Source organism: Natrix helvetica (assembly GCF_964273705.1).
Source record: "Natrix helvetica genome assembly, chromosome: 1".
NCBI classification, from domain to species: Eukaryota; Metazoa; Chordata; class Lepidosauria; order Squamata; family Natricidae; genus Natrix; species Natrix helvetica.
This window is the reverse complement of record NC_138548.1, coordinates 213270334-213290350: the sequence shown is the minus strand read 5'-3', so window position 1 is coordinate 213290350 and position 20017 is coordinate 213270334. Positions and strand designations below refer to the sequence as shown.

Here is a 20017-nt window from a genome sequence, read left to right as displayed (position 1 = left end):
CCCAACTTTCTCACAAAATACTTTTCCAAGTAGGTCAGGTTATATAAACTGACTTAGGAGTTGTTAATAGTTATTTCAGCCGTTCCACCTTTACTGCTTTTACGGCCCTGGCTGTCAGCAAACAATTAGCTTTCGTTTTCTTTAGGTTTTCAACTATAAATTAACGCCATTTTAAATCCTTTGTTCTAAGCCCACGCCTTTCAAATTCAGCAATAGCGTTCTTTTAAAAAACTTTCAAACTTAAAACTTAAAATACTTCCAAATGTTTTCCTTCTTGGGTTGCTCGGTTGTTAAAAGCTGTTCCCGACGTCTTGCTCCACTAAATCAGCGGAGGATCTCAAAAGACCGGAGCGTGCAACAGCTGCAAAGGGGGGCTCTCCTTGCCCGCACCCCAAAGGCTATAAATCCTTCTGGGGGGCTACACAAGTGGCTCTACCCGACAGCTGTATCTCTCCCTCCTAAATTCCTAAGGATTTAGGAGTGTCCAAGGCGTTAACGATCTTAAAAAAACACTTCTACAGTTTATTGATTCGACAAGCTCAGAAAAAGCCTGCCCGCGACGTTCGTGAAACAACCGGAAGTCCTTTTTATTCTTTTTGAAGGTAGAGGGAAGGATCTTATGTTTATCCTTCGTCTCAATGAAGAATTTTTCTAGGGATTCCCCAAAGAGAAGCCCCCCCCCCTTGAATGGGGCTGAAGCCAGCTTCCACTTGGCCTTCACGTCCGCCTGCCAGTGCCAAAGCCACAGCAGGCGTCGTGAAGTCACGTTGGAAGCTAGCACCCTGGAAGCGAACTTCGCTGCATTAAGGGAAGCATTTGCTGCATATTCCATGGCTGTGATGATCTTATTTAGGTCATGCCACCAATGAGACGCTTCCAAAGGAGGCTTGGATCTCAGCTGGTGCAGCCAGAGCAAGGATGCCCTTCTAAAAAATGAGGCGGAGGTGGAGGCCTTAATCGTCCAGGCGGCAGCCTGTTGCGTTTTATGACAGGCCTTTTCAGGCCTTTTGTCCTCTGCCTTAAGGCCTTCTAACAGGTCTGCCGGAAGAGTAGAGGTGGAGGTCAGCGAGACCACTGGGGCATCCACCTCGGGCAACTTCAATACATCCTCCAATTTAGGTTCCAGAGGGTACAAGGTTTTGTGTGCCCCACTGGGGTTGGCCAGGGTCCCTGGCTGCACCCATTGGTGCTGCACCACGTCCATGAACAAGTCAGGTACCGGGATAAGTTCCGGGTCTGGGGTAGTCTCCTACCTTATGGTCCTGGGAAGTGGAGGGAATGGCCTTGTCCTTAGGTTTGGCCCCGAGCTCCGTAGAGGCCCTGGCCTTGTGTAAGATAGCTTTAAACAATGAAGGCTTGAAGAGGCCAATGAATGCCGGCTTATCGGGAGGCATGTCTTCATCCTCTGATAATTCAAACTCATCTGCAGCCTCCTCTTCGACACAGATACCTCTGTGGTAACAGATGTGCCTGGGGATTCAACGTCGTGGTTCCTACTCTCTACCTGGGGACGAGTAGTTCTATGGGCCTTGCCACTTTTACCTTCTTTTTGGCGCATGGCTTTAACCACTCCCTGGGAAATAGCCTGAGCAATAACCTCCCTCATCTCGGCTGAGAGAGCAGGGCCTTTGTCCTCTACAGGCCTAGGCCTAGAAGGGGCTCAGCCTCTATCAGCTCGACTGGGAGCCATGGAGTCCTCCACGTGGGGACAGCCATGAAAAGATTCCAACTCCTCCCTCACTGAAGAACTAGGAGAGTCTGGGTAACCCAGGAGGCTGCAGGGGAGTCAGACAGGGAATCCCTACCACTGATATAGGGTGACTGATCCCCTTGGTTAGAGAGACTCCTCTCTCTCATGTCTGGGCAGTGGGGACCTTGGTCCAGCCTCACAGGCCTGAGGAGGAGGGGCCTGGGCTTTACCAGGCCTTTCCTTAGGGCCCTCCTGCTTCTTGTCTCCCTGGTGTTTAGGGCCTTTGTTCCCAGAGGAACTGTGGGAAGACTTGCTCCCTGCTCCCTTATTACCCTTTCTCCCCTGGCCTGAGGGATCTGGCCTATTGTGCTTTGCAGATGGCCCTGCCAGCTCCTCCCTCTGCTCCAAACCTTCATATGCCATGCTGTGGATGGTTTGTTCAGGTGGAGAATGAATCAGCCGCAGGAGAAGGGCGCTGGAAGCTGGCCAACCGGCTCCAAAGCGTCTGCAGATCTGAATAGTTCTGGAGGCTGGCAAAAGGCACCAGGACACTCCACTGCCACCCCTTCGGGCCGAAGGTTGCTGATAAGGGGGGGGGGGCTCAGGTTCTGCCGGCGCCCCGGACAGTCCTTCGCAACCCCTGGCGGCGATCTGCGCTGAGGCAGAGAGGCGCAGAGAGCTGCTGTTTCTTCCCTGCTGTCTGCTGCCGAAATGGCCCAAAAAGATGGCCGCCGTGACCTTCGCATGCTTTTTGAGCGGCCAGGAATGTAGCTGGCGCCTAATATGCAGCCGTTGGAAAGCGCGCCAAAGTATTGCTTCCAAAATGGCCGCCACGACCTCTGGAGCTCGTAGAGACACTGCTGGGAGAAAACCTCTCCAAAATCTCCCTGAAGAGCAGCCGAGGACGCGCTGAAGCCTCAACTGTCCCCGCACTCGCCGGTATCCGCCGGACCAGTGGCCTCAGCTGTTCCACCTGCCGAGAGCGAACGCAGCAGGTGGGGCTCCTCCGTTACCTCAGAATACAGCCTCAAAGTACAAATCCTCAAAACAAAACTGAAAAACACAGTAAGGAAAATAAGGGGAAAATCCTAATAATTCTATTCTAGATACTATTCTAACAACTTTCTCCTGGAGAACCCAGCCTATCTGTCCAAAGACTGAGAGCTCCCTGAAACAAGTCCTATCGTGCGGACTGAGTTTTTAAAACTGGACTTAGGGAGGCAACGGAGGCATGACCAGGGGAAAAATCAACTCAGTCCTTGGGTAGATAGGCTGTGTTAACCCATGCTTGGACTCTCCAAGCAGCGCACAGGAGAAAAAAACAGCCTTTCCCTAATAGTGTATTGTAGATGCAGATAGAAGAGTCCAGGGTTTGGCAAGATTCTGTCTATAGGTCTGAAATAATAAAGAACTCAGCTGGGAAAAATCACTGCATGTCATTCTTGGTTTTGGGCCTGACAGCAATCTATGAAGTGGGGCAGAGAGGAAAGCATCCGATAATGATTGATTCACACATCAGTAAGAAATAATATGGAAAATTATGACAAAAAAGAGTTTTGCATGAAGAGCAGGTGGGCCTTTATTTTTTGTTCAGTCTTCAAAGACAAAACAATGCAAGCATTTAGTTGAAGAGAAACAAGGAACACCTTAATTAGTTGACTAGTTACAAAGAAAACATTTCAAATTTTTCATCAGCTCCTTTTTAATCGCTGTTAGAGCCAATTTTTGGTGTACATTTTCTTGGACCCATTCTAAAAGGGTTACTCAGAATTGCACATTTATATAATTAACATTGAATTTGAGATCAGGTATTTCCCAATTAACAAATACAGTTTCCTATCATTCTTCTTTGATTTAAGTTAGCATTTTGCTTCAAGCCCCTTTTCATATTAGTTTATATACAGATAGTCCTCAAAGTATGATCACAATTGAACCCAAAATTTCCATTGCTAAGCAAAATAGTTGTTAAGTAAGTTTTGTCCCATTTTATTACCTTTCTTGCCAATGTTAAGTGAATCACTGCAATTGTTAGTAACACTCTTGTTAAGTGAATCTGTCTTCCCCATCGACTTTGCTTGTCAGAGGGTTGCAAAAGGGGATCTAATCACCCCGGTACACTGCAAATACATGCCAGTTGCTATATGTCCAAACTTTAATCCCATGCCATGGGGATGCTGCAATGGTTGTAAGTGTGAAAAATGGTCATGGGTCCCTTTTTTCAGTCTCATTGTAACTTCAAACAGTCACTAAATGAATGGTTGTAAGTTGAGGACTACTTGTACTAAACTCTAATATTTGTCACAGGTACTGAAAATATTCCTTCCTCCATATCTACTAGAACTATATAATAATGTCTTATGTTGTTTTATGTAATAATTAAGCAAAATAGAATTGTAGGATAAACATAGACTTCCTGATCTGCTGGTTAAAAGAGGTTACTATAGTGTGGAAATCTGTTTTAAAAAAGCTACAAAACTGAATAAAAGCATGCCATATAAAATACTTCAGAAACCTGTTAGAGATCTTTTTGGACTGCTTTATCTATTCCAAAGGAAAGAAAATGGGAAGAGTGGGGAAACAAATGCTTGAAATTTCGAGTAGCCATTTAGAAAAAAAAATCTGTACAAAGGGAAGATTTCTGTCTAATCGAAGCAATGAACCGACTTTCTCCATTCGCCCAATGTGAAATCATGCTTTTAAAGTGAAGCTCTTTCTAATTCTCTAGCAGAAGCTGAACACCTGGAGAAAATTAATGCCCACGTCCAATGGAAGAGACACCTGGAGGTAATATTAGATATTACAATAGGTAATAATAAAAGCAGGACGATATTAGCACTAGAGGAACAAATATTATCCCTAAATGCTAAATTATCAAGAGTAATGAAAATGGTCAATTCTATGCAGGGATGGGCTGCTGGGGGGTTTGCAGAAGTTCAGGAGAACCTCTAGCTAAAATTCTGTGTAGTTCAGAGAACCCACAAATCCCACTCCTGGCTGGCCCGTCCACCCCTCATCGCCCCTCTCAGGAGTCCCCATGTGGCCTGTTTTGGATGCAGCTAAGTGCAGGGCACGCGTGGAGGCTCAGGGAAAGTGAAAAACGGGCCTATTGGAAGTTCGGAAAGGCCGGAAACAGCCCCGTTTCTGGCCTCCAGAGGGCCTCCGGAGACTGAGGAGGCCATTTTCACCCTTCTGGTGGATCGAGGAAAGCCTCCAGAGCCCGGGGAGGGCAAAAACAACCCCCCCCCCCAGTAGTGCAGGAGGCTGACTAGGCCATGCCCACCATGGTCACTCCCACCCAGCAACTGGGCAGAGAACCCCTTGCTAAAATTTTTGAAGCTCACCCTTGATTCTATTAAGGTGACCAACTTTTTTACAATGAAAGGAGGACAAAACACGTTCTATTGTCCAAAATGGCTGGCTCCACAATCCCATGGTCTCTATCCTTGTCATAGAGAATTAGGTCCTGTATGTTTATTAGGCTTTCTGGGCAAGGTTGCTTCTGTAACAGATCAAAGAAGGGAAGCACCCAGACAATGAGTAAGAACACACAGTTATAGCTAATTAGTTGAGAAGAGCTGGCTACTGCATGAGGCAATCAAAGTTGTGATTAGTTGCTGTGTGCTCTCTGCAATTTACCTCATGATGTTCCTTCTATGAATATATTTAGTTATATAAAACTGAAAGTTCAGTGTTAGAATCTCTGACTCCATTTGGACATCATCTGTACAATTCCCTGACAGTGTCCATCACCTAAATGTATTCTAGGAATCTATGACAGGCCTGGGCATCATTAAATTCCCTCTGTTTTGTTGGTAGGTAATGAAGGCGAAGGTACTAGAAGAGATACACAATCAGCTGAGTGATCTCTTAGACAAGACCTTGGAAGAAGCAGCTCATTCCAGACCGCAGCAATTGAGTGTTGTCCCAGTAAAGCAGGAAAGCAGGTGGAAGTGGTTCCTTGTAATTAATTTTGGAACAGGGATGGGGAAAATAGAGTCATCAGGCAGTGCTGGCTCAATGGCCTTGAAACAGAGATGAGCACCACCTCCAAGAGTCATCACTGACTGTGGAGTAAAATCCTCAGGGACTCTTACCTTTACCCCACTTCTCAGTGGTGAGAAGGGTTTTGAGAGATATATTAAATATTACCTGATTTGAAATCTTATCTTGCAGAGAGAAGGGTCAGCTACTGAAGAAGAAAGTCTTTGTCCCTCAACGGTCCTTGTTTGAGTAAGTATGCCTGGCTATGGTGTGAACAAGACTTAGTCAGAGGGAGAATGTGCAAAGTAGCCGGCTCTCTAAGGCCTCAGGTTCTAAACGTGGCCTTGGGCAAATAAAGCTGATATTCCACTGTTGATGAAGAAGAGTATAAAAAAGTAGATACTGCAGATGGCAAACAAAAGAAAGTATTTTTGAAAGGATTAGGTTGATAAGCACGATAGTACAAAGGGATATTACTAGCATATTAGAATAAGGCTGTTTGTAGTCTCAGCAGGAGTGAGATTCCTGCTTGGTCCAAGGGCTCAATTGTGGTCATATGTTGAGGACTACCTGAGAGACTACATCTCTAAATGTAGAGATGGAACATCCTCCCCTCCTCCTGCCATTTAAATGTTATTTCTTTTGTACAAGTGAAACTACAAGAAGAGCAAATGAAAATCTTTGATTTCCAGGTTTTGTCCAATGATCTCCAGGTACTCATCTCTCTCAACTTCTATTACTTACATGCTGGCAACTTGTCTCTCTTTTACAGCACGTTACTGGAGGTGGAACATTTCCGCACAATCCATCACATATTTGTGGCCATGCTCTGTATCTTTGTCCTCAAACAAATCACTATGGATTTCATTGATGAAGAACGGTATGATTCAGAAAAGGGGGCAAGATAGAAAGGCTGTCCTCTGATATATGCTAATTCTAGGGAAAGAGTGGGGATATGATGCTATTTGTTTTGTGCTAAGAACCACAGTCGTAATCCTAAAAGCACATTTACCTAATCTTTAAACTTAGACTTAAACTTTCCATCCAAAGTTTAACATCCTTGGGGGCCTGCAGGCATCTTGACCCTGCTACATCTCCTCCCACTTGTCACTGTTCATCTACTAGCTGAAAAGAAAATGGAATTTGTTCTTCTCCTTGTCTTTGTGCTCCTGTTAAACAGTAACACTTGGGACCTTCCTATGCCCACCTAAAGATTAAGCCTAAGTGAGGAATGCCTCCATTGGTGCCACCTTTGCTACACATCCAAACACTCTCCTCTATGCTAGTCACCTAGTTACACAGATACACTTTTTGTACCCTCCTTCTGAATGAATCTTGTTACCTTTTGGATCTTTCTGTGGACATGTTCATGGCTGAGCATATGTGTTGTGTCACATTGTATGCATCTGCCATTTGTTGTCATGATTTGTATTTGTACTATATTCCATTCCATTTGACCAGTGATCAAAACAATAAATAAATTGATTAACAGACTGACTGACTTTAAAGAAAATCAGGCTAAATTTACTATTAAAGAGGAATGAGAAAATATAGAAAATAGGAATAGTGTAAGTATTAAATGAAGGAAACTAATCCTTTCAGGGAGGATGGGTTATGAAAAAAAATCAAACATTCATTCTTGTGAGAGAGACGTTCCCTGAGGATGAGCTCCAGTACGAGTCTGAAACTTGGAAGATCAAACCTCCAGTCCCGGCAATTGACCCTGATTGACTCCCCCAACATTATCCTGGGAGACATATTTTTGCCTTCATTCATGGGAAGTCTCCATCTGCCTATGAAAAATCTGGTTCTGGCATTATTCCAGCCTTTTGCCCATTCTGCTCATTCTAATGTTTGTTTGTTTTTAATGTTGTATGCTGCCATGGGCTATTTTTTAATTGAGAAGCCTACTAATGAAATAATTCATCAAAGGAAAAGAAGGAGAAGGAAATGTCCATGATAGGCAAATCCTTGAAATCATCAGCAGTTCTGTAGAAGCTGAAGCATTGTTAGAGGTCCTGTTTTATTCTATAGAAATGGTAGATGGTTATTATAGAGCCATACAGATTGGTAGCAGAGGATGGTTATGTAGCCATACAGATCAAATAAAGTGTACAATGTACAGTCACTATGGGCCTTGCTGCTAATTGGTTTCAACTGTCACAACTGTTGCAGGAAACAACAGAACATAAAGGAATCATAGATTATAACCATAGATGCTAACTAAACACTGCCATCTACTGACTAATTAATTTTGTTATGAAACAAAGACTATGAAACAAAATGAGGGTGACTGATCGTAATTTTTCAGTTGGAGGTGGGTTGTCCTTCATTCTAACTCTGTTCTGACTATTTTGAAGAGTTCCTGGGAACTTTCATGAGTTTCCTTCCTCAAAATAGCAGGACCAAATCCCCTTCACTTTTCATCAGTCATGCCACTGAATATTGGGGATAACGCAGAGAAACTGCTTATTTCATTTGAAACATCCTCATCTTTTGGGGCAGCATCCTTAGAATACTTTTTCTTCTTTGTCTTCCACAGTCTTGTTTTGGATTTGGAGCTCCTTATCATTGGCTTTCGACAGCTGCCCACAGCACTCTTGGCCTGGCTCTGCATGTTCCTCTACACCTTATTTGTGCCCTATCAGGCCCTGCAAATGTGGTCAGGCTGCTTGAAGATGACCAGGTTCCCCAACCTCTTGACGGTCACCTTGGTGTTTCTTGTGCTGCTCTGCCATGCTGCAGTGCTGGGATTCTTCCCCGTCTATATTGCTGTCTACTGTAATTTGGGAATTGCCTCTCGTTTCATTGTCCTCTTTGAGCAGGTATGGCCCTGGGGCAGCACAAAGAAAGTGGGTACAGGGGAAAGGAGTTCTTAAACAGAAATGGGAGAAGCTAAGGTTGATGTTTGAAGTGAGGTTGGACTTAGGAAGGAATTCTGGTTGCTCCAGACATCTCAGTGTGGAAAGCATAGATAATAGCAAGCGCTAGAATGGCCCCCTGTAGCATAAATGTATACTTCCATACACAGGCCATATATTTGCCATTGTACAGAGAAGACATGCCAACCTCACTCCAGTTTTAAGATAGCTTTCTCCTGTCTGACACCCAGTGGTGGGATTCAGCCAGTTCGAACCACTTTGGGAGAATAGTTGTTAACTTTCTGAGCAGTTTGGTGAACTGGTTGTTGGAAGAAATCATTAGGGTGGAGAACCGGTTTTTAAATTATTTGAATCCCACCCCTGCTGGTATCCTCTGAATGGCCTGGACAAACCCCAAATAGAGTCATTAATGGTAGGCCAGGTTAAAGATATATACTTCACTATACATTGCCCTGAAAAAGATATACAGTACATTTTTAAAAAGTCTTGTGGCAGAAGTTATGGTCCTTAGCAGACATCGTCATTTATATGTCATGTTTAAATGGCTACAGTAGCACTTCCCATGGCCTCAAATATATATTCTTCTTGCTAGCTGGAAGATAAGCAGATTTCATTCAAGCAAGATGTTGAGCAGAAGATAGTATAACTGACAGTTAGCCAAGTGAGTAAGCAGGGGCTATTTCTGTCTGAAAAGTCTAGACAGACAAGAGTCTGGAGCACCATTGGATCCATAAGATCCACCATGGGAACATGGGAATAACATAACTCAACTTCACGCTGTTTCCTTGCTCATTTCCCTCTGTGCCATAGATCCGGTTCCTGATGAAAAGCTACTCATTTCTACGAGAATCTATGCCTCCTCTTCTCCATGCCAGGAACCAAATTGGTGAGTTTGACTTGGAGGCTTTTAGTGCTGATTATGATAACTAAAAGTCACCCTCATAGTCCCCAAACTGATTTTCCACCAATTGCAGCATCTGAGTTGTAGCATAAGATAATCATGTAACTTTTAGCCTCCACATGCTAATTGTTATCACAGACTTACTCAACCTATGGAACTATTGGATTACACTTTCCATTTGCCTGGCAGTGACTGGGTATAGTAGATGTTGTAAGTAGATTTTAAGTGTTGCAAAATTCTAAGAAAAGTAATATGGATGCAAAGCAAAGGAAACCACTTGCCTGGGTCAGTACATTTCTCCAAATTCCTCACAAATCACAATTTCTCCTATTTGCCAGCTTTTATTTTGCAGGAAGAACTGCAGTACATAGGTGATCAATCCTTGTGAACACATGGAATTCCTTGTTTGTTGCTTTTGTATACCAATGGAGGCAGATTTTCAGAAAACTGAATTCTGCATTCTGTATCACACTTTAACTACTTTTTGTACACAAGATGTATCATAAGCTACTTTTTGTATATAAGAAATATCCTAATAAGAAGAGCTGTGGTGGCACAGTGTTTAAAATGCAGCATTGCAGACAGATTGTGCCGACTGCTAGACATTTGATTCTCACAGCTCAAGGTTGATCTTCCACCCTTCCACGGCTAGTAAAATGAGGACCCAGATTGTTGGGGACAATATGCTGACTCTGTAAACCATTTGTAGAGGGCTGTAAAGCTTTATGAAGCTGTATATACTGTAAGACTAACTGCTATTGCTATTGCTATCGTCAGTGACGTGCGGTGAGATTTATGGCTGGTGAGGCACCAATGTCATCACAATCAGATTTATGAGGGGGGGGGATTTCCAACAAAACGCAGCAACCGGAGAAAAGCAGCGAGGGGCGAAGAAGCTCGTCGGGGAGAGGCACGTGCTGTTTTTGCCTTAGATTCCTCTCCTCTGCGCACGCACCTTTCCTCCTGGGCTCTCTCCCAGCAACCTCACCAGCTGCTTCTTTTGCCATGATGTTTCCCAGCATGGCAAAATACTTTTTTTCCCTTCGCCTTCCAGCCAACCAAGAAAGCTTCTGAAGGCGTGCAAGAAAGCCCCCCCCCCATTGCCCGAACGTGTGTGACAGGCTCCCAACAGTGGCTGCTCGGATTTGCCATTTGAGAGAGAGAGAGAGAGAGAGAGAGAGAGAGTATGTGTGTGTGTCCCTCCTTCCTTCAGCCCAGTTGGGCTGAAGGAAGGAGGGATTCACTCTCTCTCTCTCTCTCTCTCTCTCTCTCTCTCTCTCTCTCTCTCACACACACACACACACACACACACACACGAACACAAATGGCAAATCCAAGCAGCTGCTGTTGGTAGCCCATCACATACATTCGGGCAATGGGGGGGGGGGCTTTCTTGCATGCCTTCAGAAGCTTTCTGAAGGCGTGCAAGAAAGCCCCCCCCCATTGGCCAAATGTGTGTGATGGGCTCCCAGCAGCGGCTGCTCGGATTTGCCATTTGAGAGAGAGAGGTTGTGTGTGTGTGTATTCCTCCTTCCTTCAGCCCAACACTCTCTCTCTCTCTCTCTCTCTCTCTCTCTCTCTCTCTCTCTCTCACACACACACACACACACACACACACACACACACACACACACAAATGGCAAATCCGAGCAGCCACTGTTGGGAGCCCGCCTGCTGATTCTGCTTAACTGTTTAAAAAGCCTCACAGTACCAGGCGCTTTTTTGAGGCTTTTTTTAACAGTTAAGCAGAGTCATCAGCAGCTAGCTCAGTCTCGCCTCAGCTGTCGCCTGAGAGGCTGAGCGCGCTAAAACCTCACAGCAAGCTCTCCTATGTTTTTTTTTTCTTTTCATGATGAGAGGTGCGGCTGTGCCTCACTTGCCTCACCTGACTGCACGTCACTGGCTATCGTCATGTACACATAAAGCTTTGCATTCTTCCTGCTAAAATGCTATGCAGAGAGGAGATGCCTGCCCTTGAGCAACAGGGAAGCTCCAGGGCAACTATTTCTTCAGCGTACAAACTGCTGTTTCTCTATGTACTTTCAACCATTCCTTTGCTTCTTCCCCCCCCCCCCCCACTCCAGGGAAGATAAGCTGTCCTGAATTCTCAACCTACTTATATTTTCTCTTCTGCCCTACTTTGATCTACCGAAAGAGCTATCCAAGGTAACTCCTTGCATATCGTGTTTTTGGGCTCCCTGGTTTCTCAGCTCTATGAGAAAAAGAATGGGCAAAATGGGCTTCAGGAGATACAGCCCGTGCCCCCAGAGCAACCTTGTAACCATTGTATTTTCCAAGAAAAGGGAACTACTCTGTTATATCTCAACTCAATCCCTGTTCCTTTCCTTATAGAGATCCATACATCCGCTGGAGTTACGTCATCCAAAAACTGGTTGAGGTGAGAGAGGCACATTAAGTTTCCATTGACTGGATGGTTTTATCTGGCCTCCCTGTGGATTAGAAATGTGCTTGGGGACTATTGGATGTTCCCACAAGACTTAGCTAGACTGGTAACCTTAAAGTGTCTGAGCTGGCCAAGGGAGTAAATAGCAATAATGCTATTTTAAAAAGCCCTGGATGACAAAAGGCCACCATTTAAATTTCTCACATTTCTCTAGCCTTGACTGAATGATTTATAACACTTCTCCTGCGACATACTTGATGCAAATCAGTTCACTTTCCTAAGAGATGTTCAATTTAAAACTTTAGACACAATGTACATATTTTCAAATATCTCCCATAGGAAAAGAAAAGGAAAAATGGGTTTGGAAGAGAGCAGAGTTGGTGGAATTTAGAACCACTCAGGAAGAGTGTAGTGCATAAATCTATGCCAGATAGACTAAAATTAAACAGAAGAGGGGCTGGTGTACAGGAGAACAGCATTTGAGCATTTTAGGATATTAAAATGGCATCCAAATCCAGCTTCTGAAATCATAGACCATAAGAAGGTTTCTCTTAGTCATAGTTGAGAGCTGACAACCTGTATTCTTTGCCAGAACAACATTGAGATGCCAGTAGGTCACTAAGGTAGAGTTTTTTTCTCTCTGTTCCACAGTTCTTGGCTGGTATATATTTTGTGAATTTCATTCTGAAATACTATTTCATCCCTAACTTCGGCAACATGCATAAGCAGCCCTTCACCATCAAAATCCTGCTGCTCTCCATCTTTGATTCAGTTATACCCGGTATGTGGAAACAATTGTGATTTCATTTGTTTAATGGGATTAAGCAGTAATGCTATGGAAGTGGGATTTGACCTCATCCTGTAGAAGAAACAGGAGAGCCTCAAACACAATCAGGCTGATTTCATTTCATTTCATTTATTCGATTTATAAACCGCCCCCTCTCCCCAAGGGGACTCAGGGCGGTGTACAGACAGGAATAAAGTGCACTATAAACAACGGAAGTACAAAATCACAGAGAGACAAATTAAACAAAGTCTGTACAATGAACATGTAATTAGCTAGTAATTAAAACCAATTAAAATACCCCAGAATTTAAAATTTAAAATATAAAATTTATCACACTTGAGAGAAAGTGAAGAGAGACATACTACAGGTAGTTCTCAACATACAACCATTTGTTTAGTGACCTTCGACAGAACTGAAAAAAGTGACCTATAAAAGTTTTTCACATGTACGATCATTGCAGCATCCCCATGGTCACATGATCAAAATTCATGCCATAAATACTGGTGGGAAAAGTTGTAAAATGGCGGTGGGGTGAATACACAGCCATCCAGAATTGTTTTAGATAACAAGATGCGCAGCATATATATTTAATAGATAAATAGTTACTTCATACAACAACCCAAAATATTTATGATTTTGGCCTTTATGTAACTGCTAAAGAAAATGATGATGTAGGTCTGGCAGGCTGCTGGTTTTATTCATGATAAAGGATGTGAAATAGATCAAAAGTCAAGCAAAGAAGTCTTTATGAATTCATTGTTGAATGATTCTGTTTCCTCTAAAAGCGCTTTCGCAACCCATAGATATTTACTCTTTTCTTCTGCTTTTGCCTTAATTATTCTCCAAGTGTCATCTATGGTGGGATGCAAAAATGTTTACTAGCAGTTCTGTGGGTGTGGCTTGGTGGGTGTGGCTTAGTGGGTGTGGCAGGGGAAGGTTACTGTAAAATCTCCTTTTGAACATTGCCCAAATCCATCATCCTTCCTTGGAGTTCAACTTGAACACCATCCACGTTGACAAAACCACTGTCAGTCAATTGCAAAAGCCAGCTTTGCATGGAGCAACTTATATCCTACAACAAAACCTTTAGCACCCTCAAATGCTAACATCTGCCTATCCCTTGGACTCAACAAAAGGGTCATAAAAACAGTCAAAAATCTGTTGTTGTGACCACCACCACCAATAATAATGGTGGACTCACACATCAATTTGCAGGTGTCTAAATCTTAGACAATGTAGGCTGCAGCCTTATTTAAAAACAGGTATATCACACTAAAAGTGATCTTCTCAAGTCTTACAGTGCCATGCTACTTTAATCCTTGTTGAGTGACCACAGTTGGAACCAGCAACTTGAAAGTAAAGTGGTTGCTAAGTAATACCATAACTGTGTGTGAGATTACTTCAGCTTTCTTTAGTTTTACAAACCTTTGAAGGTTATAAATGTAGGGTTGGTTGCAAAAGTAGATCACCATCATGACTGCAAATGACACTAAACAAGGTAATTCCTAACAATGGGAACTAAACAATAACATAGTCAAGCCATTCTGCTTTTCTTCCACTTGGATATCCCCAAAGTACTTTTAAAAAGACAGTTGGACTTTCCTGGGGGGTTTTCTGTGAAAGCTTTATTTCTCATTCAAGAAGCTTCTTAGTTCATTTTCAGAACTGAAGAAGCTTCTTCAATGAGAAGTGAAACATTTTCAAGGAAAAAAACCCAGAAAGTCAAGTTGCCTTTTGTAAAGACCTTTGGGACAATGATGACCTGGATGATTAAGAATCTCTATAGACATTCCATTAGGATATTAGCCTAAAAGTCTAACCTGATTTGCAATTGTCTGTCCTAAATCTGTAACAATAATTGAGTTTTTAACCTCTTCCCTCTCCCGAAAGTGGGAAGAATTAATGCATTTCTTTGCCTCTCTCATTCAGGGATATCATTTCTATTCGTGGTCTTCTATTTCTTCCAGGACTGCTGGCAAAACATATTTGCTGAGATCCTGCGCTTTGCGGACCGTTCTTTCTACAAGGTGATGACATGAGGGAGCGGGGGGGGGGGGGGGATGACAAGAAAGATATGGGAAGTCTGGATTTCATTCCTCATGGATATACTATTTTTAACAGTTTATTTATACATTTTCATTTAACATACAAAAGAGCTTTGTGAACAGTGTATTGACTGGGTCAATTTGCATACATAATAATACTTTTCCAGCTCCTAATTTCTACGTCTGTTATCCAATCTTTTATAAAACATTTCCCATGTTCAAAAATACTCTTTATCTTCTTCTTCTTTTATCTTTAATGTCAGTCTGTCCATTTCTGCATCTCATGGATATACGTACTTGAATGGTCCATTGGCCATGAAGAACAGTTTGAAAAAAATTGGAAAGAGTTCTGAGAGGTTATGGCTCTGAAAGAAAAGCAAATTTCAACTTGCCTAAACAACTGTACTGAAGAAACTGACACTGAACTATCCGATTGCTTGTAATCAAAGTAATCAATACAGGTGGTCCCTCATTTAGCAACTGGGTGTACTTACAACTATGATGATAAAGTTATGATCAATCCTCATATTTACAATCTCTGCAGGTCTGTAAAGTGAAGGAAAGTAGAACTAAGATTGCAAGCATGTATTTTCCGTACTAATTGTTTCAATGGGCTTGTAAAATATTTTAATTTTTGCTTTTATCGTATGGCACCGCAGTCACTTTAGGTGAGATAGGCAGCTCTGTAAATTCAACAATAAATTAGGCAAATAAATAACACAACTTTGTTACTGCTCCCAATTGTGGTCACTAAATGAAGACCACCTATAGAAACATGTATGTTTAGGGACTATAAGAGGCCTGGTTGTTAGTTGCAAATTCCCACTGGTTTCCCCACTGATTTAGTGATGGAAATTCTAATCCCGACTGCCCTTGTAACTCAAGGACTACCTGTACACAGTCAATCTAGAGTGGATTGTCTCTTTCCTTGCCAAAGTACAGTGGTGTTCCAGTTTCAAGCCTAGCATTTCTGTGTTTTTCATGCTCTTTATTTCATTCTCCCTGTCTAGGACTGGTGGAATTCCACATCATTCTCGGCATATTTTAGGTCATGGAATGGGATTGTACACGATTGGCTGTACTGCTATATTTATCAAGATTTTCTGTGGGTAGGTAAGGGCGTAATGGGCTGTGAGAATAGTCTTTGGGGGCAGGAGGAAGAACTTAAATCAGGGCAATGGTCAAATGGAGATGTCTCAGCTCAGAGCAGGACTGGGGGTAAAATGACATCTCAGGAGGGATTCTGCCTTGTGGTTCAGAAAATAAAAGTCAGGAATGGGGGAAGCGCTTTCAGCCTTGCAAGATTCTATTTCTGTAACTTTGCAATAAAAGTACTATTATTGGTTTACTGTCTGGACTACCTGAAAGGGCTGACAAGCTTACCAAACCCACCCTATAGTGCTCCATAAAGTACACCTTCTCTGTGTAATTTCTCTATTCGTATTTTCATTGCTTATTGGTGAACACCAAGATGAGGTCTATAATTCACTTGTGCTCCTTCTCTTCCAGCTGATTGGAGGGAGAGCCCGAGCTGGAGCTATGCTCATGGTCTTCCTTGTGTCAGCGGTTATCCATGAATACCTCTTCACTTTGGCTTTTGGCTTCTTCTTTCCGGTCCTGTTTGTGCTTTTTGCCATGACTGGAGGTTAGTACTGCCTCAGGAAATGGACTAATAAACCATCCCTCAGAGGATTCAAGCAAGGCCCATTAAAAAATAATGTGACATGGATTGCTCCTGTTGAATTCTGAGCGGCTGAAGGTTGACTCAGCCTTCCATCCCTCCGAGGTCGGTAAAATAAGGACCCAGATTGCTGGGGGAAATAGACTGACTGTAAACTGCTTAGAGAGGGTTGTAAAGCACTATGAAGCGGTATATAAGTCTAAGTGCTATTGCTAATCTATTCGGCCCTTTCGCTGGTTTGCGGTTCTCACACTTCCCAATTGGCATGCATTCATGTCCTTTTGGATACATTTTTTTTACCACTTGTAGGTGGAGTTGCTCCAAATTTATTCAAAATATATTAAGGAACAAGGGTCAACTTGGGATAAAGGCACAAGTGGACACTGAATGGCCTTTCCTATACGGAATCAATAGGGGCAAAATGGGAGTTTGTTTGCAAGATTCAATTAGTTTGTTTATTATTGTGAAGATTTACTTATCTGAGTTGTGCCTCACAGAAACTCCTTGGCAATATTTCATTGTACAGCCTTGCGCTTGGAAGCTATCGGCCTGGCAATTGTCCAAGGACTGATAAGGTCTGTTGTTGCAATTAAACTTCGAAAGGCTTAATCCGGGACTTTGCTGGATGTGAATGCGAGGAATTCACATTAGCCAAATAAATGTGGGGGGGGGGAGGTGTTCGGAACAAGGAGTCTGTTTCGTGATTCTGTTAAGCTTAGGTCAGAACATTTCTCAATCTTGGTGACTTTGACTTCAGCTTCCAGAATTCCCCAGATGATGTGCTGTATGGTTTGGACAGAGGCTGCTTTTTCATGCTTGAGAAATTTATTTTGATGTAGTATTTTTTTTTCAAATCTTGCTGGTCATTGACTGAGTAAACAGTGGTTCTTCTATGAGAAAATTAAGATTCTTCATTCCAGCAGGAGGGAAAATATAATCTCAAACATGAACAGCTTTACAAATTAAAAAGCAAGAGCAAAAACAAAATTAATAACTGGAAAACAAAATTTTGTTATTTCAGAAGTCCAATCACATTTCCAAAACAGATATTTTAATCATGGTCAGGACCCAGATAAAAGAGCAACATGAAAATAGCCTAGGTTCTAGGAGCAGAGAGTTTCACCTGCAACGGCATTGCTTTGAGAATTCTAGTTCCCAAATTATTTTACCTCCATGGAAGTAGGGATGGGCATATTGTCTTGTAATTTACATGGAAATTGCTATTATGTTAGATTTCTTAATGAGCAATGTTCCTATTATAGATAACAGTTATTAGAAATCAATAAGTGACAGATCTCCTTGGCTCAGTGTGGCTGGAATATACAAAATTAACCCTTTTTCTGTTTGTCCTGTTTAGTGTTTTTTAATTTTGTTCTCAATGATAAGAGAAAAGGCCCTTTCTGGAACACCATCATATGGATATTCCTGGGTTTGGGCATGGCAATCCTTTTCTCCTTATACTGCCAAGAGTTGTTTGCACAGGTCCACTGTCCACTCAAGGAGGTGAGTAGACAGTTTATGTTGTGGAGTTGGAATTAGTATTGGGTTCCCTCTTCATACCATTTTGCATTATTGTAAATATCTCTTCTTCCAAGAGGGTCAAGCCTATAAAATGGCATATATTCCATCTGCTAAAATTAAGATAAAGAAGGTGGTGAATTCAGAAATACCAGGAACTTGCAGATAAAATTGTTATAAAGCTAAGAACTGGTTCTAATTCTGTTGGTATTGGCAATGGCTAATAGCAGCTCAGGGGATATAGTCTGTACCAGTGACGTGCGGTGAGATTTATGGCTGGTGAGGCACCAATGTCATCACAATCAGATTTATGAGGGGGGGGATTTCCAACAAAACGCAGCAACCGGAGAAAACCAGCGAGGGGCGAAGAAGCTCGTTGGGGAGAGGCACGTGCTGTTTTTGCCTTAGATTCCTCTCCTCTGCGCACGCGCCTTTCCTCCTGGGCTCTCTCCCAGCAACCTCACCAGCTGCTTCTTTTGCCATGACGTTTCCCAGCATGGCAAAATACTTTTTTTCCCTTCGCCTTCCAGCCAACCAAGAAAGCTTCTGAAGGCGTGTAAGAAAGACCCCCCCCCATTGCCCGAACGTGTGTGACGGGCTCCCAACAGCGGCTGCTCGGATTTGCCATTTGAGAGAGAGAGAGAGAGAGAGAGAGAGAGAGAGAGAGGGAGAGAGGGAGAGAGAGAGAGAGTATCCCTCCTTCCTTCAGCCCAGTTGGGCTGAAGGAAGGAGGGATTCACTCTCTCTCTCTCCCTCTCCCTCTCTCTCTCTCTCTCTCTCTCTCTCTCTCTCTCACACACACACACACACACACACACACACACACACACACAAATGGCAAATCCGAGCAGCCGCTGTTGGGAGCCCATCACATACATTTGGGCAATGGGGGGGGGGGCTTTCTTGCATGCCTTCAGAAGCTTTCTGAAGGTGTGCAAGAAAGCCCCCCCCCCATTGTCCGAACGTGTGTGATGGGCTCCCAGCAGCGGCTGCTCGGATTTGCCATTTGAGAGAGAGAGAGTGTGCCTGTGCATCCCTCCTTCCTCCAGCCCAACACTCGCTGGCATCCTGGCCAGACGAGAGGGACTGCAGAGAGGGTCTCCTCGAGTCTAGGACAGCGAGTCATTCGGTGGGAAAGTTGCCTCTTGGAAGGAATAACCCGGCTTGGCTCCCGCTTTCGATCTGCCGCCCAACAACTGAACGGAGAAGCGAAAAGGCAGGAGAGATGAGGCAGGAGAGATGAAGCGGGAGCCAAGCCGGGTCATTCCTTCCAAGAGGCAACTTTCCCATCAAATGACTCACTGCTCTAGACTCCAGAGACCCTCTCTGCAGTCCCTCTCGTCTGGCCAGACCAGAGGGACTGCAGAGAGGGTCGCCTCGAGTCTAGGGCAGTGAGTCATTCGATGGGAAAGTTCCCTCTTCCTCCGCCCAGCCCTCCTTTGCTTAGGCTTCTTTGTCAAGAAGCGGCTTTTGGGGCTAATGGGAGAGGAGACTGAAAAGAAAAAAAAAACATACGAGAGCTTGCTGTGAGGCTTTAGCGAGCTCATCCTCTGAGGCGAGGCTGAGCTAGCTGCTGCTGATTCTGCTTAACTGTTTAAAAAGCCTCAAAAAGTCCTGCCTCACAGTACCGGGCGCTTTTTTGAGGCTTTTTTTAACAGTTAAGCAGAGTCATCAGCAGCTAGCTCAGTCTCGCCTCAGCTGTCGCCTGAGAGGCTGAGCGCGCTAAAACCTCACAGCAAGCTCTCGTATTTTTATTTTTTTTTCATGATGAGAGGTGCGGCTGTGCCTCACTTGCCTCACCTGACTGCATGTCACTGGTCTGTACACATATATGTACTTACTAATTAACTTGACAGACTGACCAACCAACTGACCAGTTAATTTGTGCCATTAAGTTGGTTCTAATTTCTAGTGACAGCATAAATAGATCTTCTCCATGTTGATCTATGCCTACTTGTTCTTTCAAGTCTCCCAATGATTCAGTCATAGCCAGTATAACTGACTCCATCCACTTTGCTACTGGTCATCCTTCTCTTTCCTTCCTTCCTTCCTTTTCCAACATTCTCTATTCCTAGCCTTAGTTATGTATTTGGTTTTGGCTCTAAAACATTAAATAATTCAATCCAAT

General features: G+C 43.4%; 1 protein-coding gene across 3 annotated transcripts in view; it reads left to right on the top strand.

Moving 5' to 3' along the window:
* Positions 1-20017, top strand: part of LOC309383244 (sterol O-acyltransferase 2-like) — a 115849-nt gene that overhangs the window by 58950 nt on the left and 36882 nt on the right. For all 3 annotated transcript variants that reach the window (XM_081935546.1, XM_081935547.1, XM_081935545.1), the window contains exons 3-15: positions 4416-4474; positions 5507-5634; positions 5864-5920; positions 6444-6551; positions 8214-8496; positions 9364-9439; positions 11539-11620; positions 11807-11852; positions 12510-12639; positions 14575-14672; positions 15701-15799; positions 16200-16335; positions 17729-17874. In XM_081935546.1, coding sequence (XP_081791672.1) covers positions 4416-4474; positions 5507-5634; positions 5864-5920; positions 6444-6551; positions 8214-8496; positions 9364-9439; positions 11539-11620; positions 11807-11852; positions 12510-12639; positions 14575-14672; positions 15701-15799; positions 16200-16335; positions 17729-17874 — 1448 coding nt within the window. The remainder of the gene's footprint in view (positions 1-4415; positions 4475-5506; positions 5635-5863; positions 5921-6443; positions 6552-8213; positions 8497-9363; positions 9440-11538; positions 11621-11806; positions 11853-12509; positions 12640-14574; positions 14673-15700; positions 15800-16199; positions 16336-17728; positions 17875-20017) is intronic.